Raw genomic sequence first — 8,201 nt, 5'->3', positions numbered from 1 at the left:
GAGGTACCAGTTCTATGGCATTCATAGCCAAAAGAGCTTCCACCTGGTTTAAGGCCTCCGTCCATTGATGTTTTGGAAGGTCGGGCCAACCGCTTGGCCTTGGCAAAGTATGAAAATGGAATTTGTAACCTCTTAAAATCACATCTAAAACCCATTTGTCCTGGGTTATTTGAGTCCAATTTTGGTAAAAGAGAGAGTTTTCCTCTGAGAGGGGCTTGCAGGCAAGATGTTCCTGCAGCCCAACAGAGGGAGTCATTGAGTTTGTTTCCTTTGAGATTGTGGCCTGTCTTGTCCTCCCCTAGGGGTAGAAGCAGTCCACTGCCTTGGTCTATAAGCAGCTTGTGTTTGAGGCCTCCCTCTGGAGCATCTATACCTACCCCTTTGAGGCCTGTCTGAAGAGGGAAAGGACCAGTTTTTTGATGGCCAATTCCTGCTAAATCTAGGAGGCTGTATTTGTAAGAAATCTTTACCTGTTTGCATGGATTTCGCCTTATCCTCCATCTTTTTAATCACCTCTTCAGCTTTAGGTCCAAACAAAACATTATGTTGAACAGGAGCATCCAATAATTTAGCCTTTACTTGTTCAGGTAAATTTTGTTCCTTAAGCCATGCATGTCTTCTAATGACTGTGCCAGAGGCCGCAGCCCTACAAGAAGCCTCCAAGGCATCAAATCCACAGTGTAAAACATGCTTCCCAACTTGTTCAGTGGCATGCAATAAGTCATGTAATTCCTTATCCTCTGCACAGGCAGAAATGGAAGTAAATTTTTGTTTTAAGGCAGACAAAAGAAATTGTTGACATTTAAGCATATGAAATTGACAGTTTAAAGCCCTAATGGACAAAGTAGCAGAAGTGTATACCTTTTTGCCCCATCTCTCCAAGGCTCGAGAATCCTTTTCAGTAGGAATAGGATTTTTAGCAGTAGCAGCCTTAACACCCTTAGGACCCTGAGAAATGGTTTCAGGGTCAGCAGTAGGATTCTTGTATAAAAACTGATGGGAATCAGGAACCCTGTAGTACCCATCAGGCTTAACAGGAGCAGGTGGAAAAGAATCAGGGGTTAAATTAGCCTCCGAAAAGGCATCATCCACAATATCCAAAACAGGAGGAATAGCCAGGGGTCTATGTTGGGGAAGAAGAAGAAAATCCCTCAGTCTTTTCTTGGATTCTGAATACTACTGTCCCTCCCAGTAGAAATGTTCCCTCATTTCATGCAGAGTTTCCCCAAAAGAAAAATCCTCAGGAGGGGAAGCTGAAGGAATGGATTCTTCTGCATCAGAATCCTCATAAGGAAGAAAAGAATATTCCTGATCAGAAGAAGAAACTGAGGAAACAGAAGCCTGATCAGAGGAATCATAATAAACATCCTGCCTTGGCCTTTTGTCTGGAGGGGGATGAGAACCTCTAATCATTGTAAGTAAATCCTGCGCCATCTTGAGTAACTGTTTCTGTGACTTGGGAGCAGGTTCAGAAGAGGCCTGTGCTGAAGTCTTTGATTTAGAAGGAGTCTTTGCCTTTACTTGAAGCTGAGTAGGCCTGAAAACCCCTTCGGAAGCCGGTACCTGCACAGCGGCTCCGGACCCATCCAAAGGAGCATTGTCCGAAGGTCCTGCAACAGAGATATTTAAAGGCCTGGTTGGCTCCTCATGAGAGTCCATTTCGGCCGTTGGTTCTGAAATGGCTGATGACAGGGGCTGCAAAAGCGCCTCACTGACAACGGCCGAACCTGAAGCTGGCTCCGCATGTGCGCAATCAGATTTGGACCTCGGAGGCCTGTCTTTATCCTTGCGACGCTTGTGAACTCAGGTAGATGGAACCCTGTCCAACGACATTTTGTAGTTAAAGCGCCTACTGAAGTAATGAAAAGCAAAATCGTACCTTTGCTTGATTGTATGCCGATTGAATCTGGCACAAAACCGACAACTAGCTACGTCGTGGTCAGGGCCTAAGCAAGGAATACAGTAAGAATGAAAATCCTTATGAGGTATTTGCTTCCCACATGAAATACAATTATTAACTTTTTCTGACATCGGAGTGGAGCAAGAAAAAAGTTTCCCCAACGGTGTACTTAGCTTTGAGTGGAGAAGAAAGTCTTCGGACCGAAGTAAGTAGAAATATTCGTCAGGAGTCTACCGACCGGCACTTCTGAACTGCTATATCCGCACGGCAAGAAAGACTGGAGAAGATGGCGTCGGCTGTCAGCTTTATACTCCTGGCGCTCTGACGTCAGGGAGCAGAGTTGAACAGCCGACGCCGGACCCAGACTTTGGGATTCTGGCCGACCGAGGGCTGCCTGCCGGCAGGGGAGAACCCTACAGTCATGACTGCAACAGTGAAACACTGTGAACATCAACAGTTTTACAGAGAGCCCATTCTCCAAGTGCAATAATGCCCTCCAGGGTGTGTGTTAATGTGCAATTAATTCCCTTCCAGGGGTGTGGCGGGCATTAATTACACATTAACACACACCCTGTCGGGCATTATTCCTTGGTTATATCCTTTATTAATATTAAAAAGAAGGGGAGAGGTGGGTGATAAAAATGGAAGGAAATGTTTTGTTTTGATTTGTCTTTGATATAATGGATTCTCTATGTTTGTAGTAGCTTTATCTGATGAAGTTCACAAAGAATTTTTTGTGGACGAAAATGCTAATAAAAAGTTTTGGTTGGATCCCTTGCTGTTCATTTCTCCTCTTTGTTTTATTTTTTAGTTCTCACAGGATGGCACAAGTGAATAGGTTCCCCCCATGCAGACACTATAGTACTGATTAATTTGTATATGTGCAGTACTGAGTGCAGTCCTGCAACCTGCTGAATAGGAATCTTCACAAATCCCATGGCCTACAGGACAATTCTGTGTGGACATGAATACAGTCAGCAGTCCACCACAAACTAATCTATAATCACGTGTCAGAGAATTTAATCCAAGGTTTCAGTCAGTCATGGACCATGCAAAATAATCCATGAGGACTCAAACTTATAACTATCAGAACAGGATTCAGTAGCAAGCTGCAGTAATTTCAAGGTACTGTTAATATGTACTTGAAACTATAAAGACTTACTTTAAAAATTTCTGCAGTTTCCTTTGCTTCACACTTAATTGCTGCTCTATGAAAGTTTTGATCTTGAACAGGAGCAGCATGGTCTTTCTGTACAATAATATTTTGAGCAACTGCAAAGCAAACAGCAAACATTGCATCATTATACTGCAAACTGGATGTTTTATTGTAGAAACAGAAATGTTAATAGGTGTGACATCTGAATAACTGTTTCTGTTCTGAAAACCTGTAAAAAAACAAACGTGCAAGAACAAATTAAACACTGGGGAAGTAAATCTGAGCTGATGTTTCTGACAGACTAAGGTTTAATGAAATGTCAAACACATTTAGTGTTGTCATGTTTATATGTGCAGATTTTATATAAGAACATTGCTAATAATGTACTACTTAAAAGGTGTACAAAATGATTCAGTAACTTTAAAGGCTGGAATCATTATGTCATACACTTGCTGCATTCAACCTTGAGGCAGTTTTTGTTTTTTTTTTCCAGTTAAACTCCAGCCATTGTCCAAGGAGACAGAACATGATCAGTGCTACAACAGACAGACAGAACATGCTCAGTACTACAAGTAGACAGATGGAACATGCTCAGTACTACAAGGAGACACACAGAACATGCTCAGTGCTACAAGTAGACAGATGGAACATGCTTAGTACTACAAGTAGACACACACAACATGCTCAGTGCTACAAGTAGACAGAATATGATCAGTGCTATAACAGATAGACGGAACATGCTCAGTACTACAAGTAGATAGAACATGATCAGTGCTAGAACAGATAGACGGACCATGCTCAGTACTACAAGTAGACAGACGGAACATGCTCAGTACTACAAGGAGACACACACAACATGCTCAGTGCTACAAGTAGACAGATGGAACATACTCAGTACTACAAGTAGATACACAGAACATGCTCAGTGCTACAAGTAGACAGACGGAACATGCTCAGTACTACAAGTAGACATACAGAACATGCTCAGTGCTACAAGTAGACAGAACATGATCAGTGCTATAACAGATAGACAGAACATGCTCAGTACTACAAGTAGATAGAACATGATCAGTGCTAGAACAGATAGACGGACCATGCTCAGTACTACAAGTAGACAGACGGAACACGCTCAGTACTACAAGGAGACACACACAACATGCTCAGTGCTACAAGTAGACAGATGAAACATGCTCGGTACTACAAGTAGACAGATGGAACATACTCAGTACTACAAGTAGATACACAGAACATGCTCAGTGCTACAAGTAGACAGACGGAACATGCTCAGTATTACAAGGAGACACACAGAACATGCTCAGTGCTACAAGCAGGCAGATGGAACATACTCAATACTGCAAGGAGACACATACAACATGCCCGGTGCTACAAGTAGACAGAACATGATCAGTGCTATAACAGACAGAACATGCTCAGTACTACAAGTAGACAGAACAATATCAGTGCTATAACAGATAGATGGAACATGTTCAGTATGACAAGTAGACAGAACATGATCAGTTGTACAACAGATAGACGGAACATGCTCAGTACTACAGGTAGACAGAACATGATCAGTGCTACAATAGATAGACGGAACATGCTCAGTACTACAAGTAGAGAGACAGAACATGCTTAGTACCACAAGCAGACACACAGAACATTCTCAGTGCTACATGTAGATGGAACATGCTCGGTACTACAAGTAGACAGATAGAACATGCTCAGTACTACAAGCAGATACACTGAACCTGCTCAGTATCACAAGTAGACACACAGAACATGCTCAGTGCTACAAATAGGCAGAGCATGATCAGTGCTACAACAGATAGTTGGAGCATGCTCTGTGCTACAAGTAGACAGACGGAACATGCTCAGTGCTACAAGTAGACACACAACATGCTCAGTGCAACAAGTAGACAGATGGAACACGCTCAGTGCTACAAGTAGACAGATGGAGCATGCTCAGTGCTACAAGGAGACACACAGAACATGCTCGGTGCTACAAGTAAACAGATGGAACATGCTCAGTAGACAGATATCCATTGCACTTGTTCCCTACACTATTCTGTTAACAGCATTAGAATTAGAAGTTATGTACTTACCATAACGTTCCATCTGAGTAGGTGTATTCATTTGTCTGCAACCTGTGGGTATGGATCCGATATCGGATCCGAACCGGCATGGTTTATCCAGCTATGGATCCGAGCTCCTAGCTCCTCCCCTCACCCATAATGCCCTGCTCTCCCTACATGACCTCAGATCGAGTTTGCCCTGTATCAAATACCCTAATCAAAGGGTAACACATTCTATGCAGGAAACTGACAAGGCCAGGGGGATAGGAGGGCGGGATGGTTGCAGACAAATGAATAAACCTACTCATATGGAACGTTATGGTAAATACATAACTTCTAAATCTGAAGTAGGAGATTCATTTGTCAGCAACCTGTGGGACAGAGTCCCCAGCTACCTGAATCTTGGGCGGCCGTCATGGAAGGATATTCCGGAGCACCACGGAGCCAAAGGATGCTCTACCTCTAGACGTGATATCCAGCTTGTAATGAGAAATAAAGGTATGAGATGAAGCCCAAGTGGCCGCTGAACAAATGTCATCCAGAGGTATCCTAGCCTTAAAGGCTGCTGAGGTAGAAATAGACCGGGTTGAATGAGCATGGGCTCCGTCCGGTGCGGGCCTCCCAGAAGCTTGGTAAGCTAATAGAATACACTGGGAAATCCATTGTGACAAGGAGACTTTGGAAATTTTTTTACCCAGATTGAATTTGGCAAAGGAAATGAACAACTGATCGGATTGCCTGTGACCAGCTGTCCTGTTAAGATAAAAACAAAGCTGCCTGTGAACATCCAATGAATGCAGCTTGTACTCGCCTTTGTTCTGATAATTAGGAAAGAAAACGGGGAGGTTGATGGACTGATTGATATTTGCTTCAGAAGATACCTTAGGAAGAAACGAGGATTGATCCTGAGGTACACACGGTCCGGATGGAAGATCAGGTAAGGCGGTTTATGGAAAGGGCTTGAAGTTCAAACTCTTTTGGCTGAAGTAAGGGCTACTAAAAATGCAGTCTTACGCGATAAGTATTTTAGATCTACAGTGGCCGCAGGCTCGAAGGACGGTGGGGTCCAGGCCTGAAGAACCAAGGAAAGATCCCATGGTGGAACCGCCTGCTTGACAGGGGTCTAAGCAGAAAGGTGCCTTTAGGAAGATTTTACATAACTTGGCAGACATAAGAGGCCCAGAGTCATGACCAACATGATAATGAGAAATGGCCGCTAGCTGAACTTTGACCGTGGAACTACTGGCGCCATCATTAAAAAGAGTGGTAAGGAAATCTAGGACCATGGGAAGAGGTACCGTGAAGGGATCTAGACCTTGCCGCTCCGCCCAAATGGAGAATCGCTTCCATTTACTGCGGTAAGTTTTTCTGGTAGAGGGTTTATGCGCCGCTACCAGGATAGCCTTAATGGGAGATGAAATACCAGGAGTCCTGATTAGGAGTGGAACTGGAGCAGCCAAGCAGTCAGCTTCAGGTTGTCCAGGTTCGGAGATGGTAGGTTCGATGGGTGTGTTATCAGATCCGGGATGGGATCTAGAATCCAAGGTGGATTCACTGAGTGAGACCTTAGGTAAGGGAACCAGATCTGCCGAGGCCAGAATGGGGCTATGAGGATCATTCTGCACTCCAACCAAGAGGCTTTCTGAAGAACTTGGAGCATCAGAGGCAAAGGGGGGTATGCGTACAGAACACCGGGAGGCCAAGCATGCACCAGAGCGTCTCTCGGGGAATCCCCTGGTGGAGGGATTAGAGCGAAAAAACTGTCGCACTTGGTGTTTAAGGGAGAAGCAAAGAGATCGCAACAAGGAGTTCCCACTGTGCGAAGATACGTTTCGCTACTTGAGCATTGAGAGACCACTCGTACGGGGAGAGAATGGTGCGACTGAGCTTGTCCGCAAGGATGTTGGACCGACCCGGAATATGCATTACGATGAGAAAGCGGTTGGTGGAGATCGCCCATTCCCACACTCTCATGGCTTCCCGACATAATGGGTAAGACCTGGTTCCCCCCTGTTTGTTGATGTACCAGACCACTGACATGTTGTCTGATTGAATCGCAATTGTTCCCAGGGAAGAAAGGCCTGCAGTGCTTGCAACGCCAAGAGCATGGCCTCATCTCCAGAACATTGATATGCAGGAGGTCTCCGAGTCGTTCCGTGCCTTGGACCGTCCGTCCCAAAATGCCCCCACCCGAGGTGAGATCGTCCGTGGTCACTGTGGCGGGAGATGCAAAAGGCGGCCTCCTTGGAGATCCTCTGAATGGAGCCACCACAAAAGAGACCGCTTGCAAGCCTTGCTGATTGCAATGGGGTGATGCAGGGGAAGAGAAAGGTAAGACCATTGTACTTGAAGTGTCCACTGAAGTACCTGCATGTTCAAGCGGGCGAGCGGGAGAAGAGAAATCGCTGCCACCATGGACCCTAGTGCCCTCAGGACCAATTCTGCCGGAACTGAGCTGGAGTGGAGGATGGTCCGCACCTGGAGTCGTAGATTCCGAATTCTGTCGGTTGTGAGGAAGGCTCTTAACTTCCTTGTGTCTAACCTGGCACCTATGAAATCTATTAGCTGAGTAGGGGCCAGGTTGGACTTTCGTTGTGTGATACCTAGCCAGGAGCTAGCTGTAGAAAGGAGTCTCTTGCCAAAGATAGTAGATGCCTTGTTGGGCGGTGAGAAGCCAGTCGTCCAGGTGCGGGAAAGACCTGCACCCCTGAAGCCTCAGGTGGGCCGCAACCACTGCTAATACTTTGGTGAACACCCTGGGGGCTGTGGTGAGACCAAAGGGAAGGACCCTGAACTGGTAGTGACTGGCTCCCAGCCGAAGCGAAGAAACCTCCTGGACCGTCTGTCCATTAGTATGTGGTAGTGCATCCTTGAGGTCTATAGAGCACATCCAGTGATTCTCTCCCAGAAGGGGAGGATAGATTGTAAAGTGACCATCCGGAACTTCTCCTTGGGAACTGCCAGGTTTAATAGGGACAGATCTAAATGGGTCTTGGGTCCCCGTCTTTTTGGCACTAAAAGAACCTGGAGTAGAACCCTGATCCGATCTGGTCTGGGGACGGGCTGGATGGCT

The 8,201-nt window shown here is 45.5% G+C and overlaps 1 protein-coding gene across 1 annotated transcript in view; it reads right to left on the bottom strand.

Moving 5' to 3' along the window:
• Positions 1–3,020: 3,020 nt before the first annotated feature.
• LOC122816158 (tumor susceptibility gene 101 protein-like) overlaps positions 3,021–8,201 on the bottom strand; it is a 444,433-nt gene continuing 439,252 nt past the window's right edge. Inside the window, exon 9 of the mRNA XM_044088912.1 lies at positions 3,021–3,172. Within this exon, the coding sequence (XP_043944847.1) occupies positions 3,021–3,172 (152 nt within the window). The remainder of the gene's footprint in view (positions 3,173–8,201) is intronic.

This window comes from Protopterus annectens, chromosome 12.part0, assembly GCF_019279795.1.
Source record: "Protopterus annectens isolate FY-2018-M chromosome 12.part0, PAN1.0, whole genome shotgun sequence".
In the NCBI taxonomy this organism is placed as follows: Eukaryota; Metazoa; Chordata; order Ceratodontiformes; family Protopteridae; genus Protopterus; species Protopterus annectens.
Note: the sequence above shows the minus strand (reverse complement) of the source record. Positions and strands in the feature narration are given on the sequence as shown.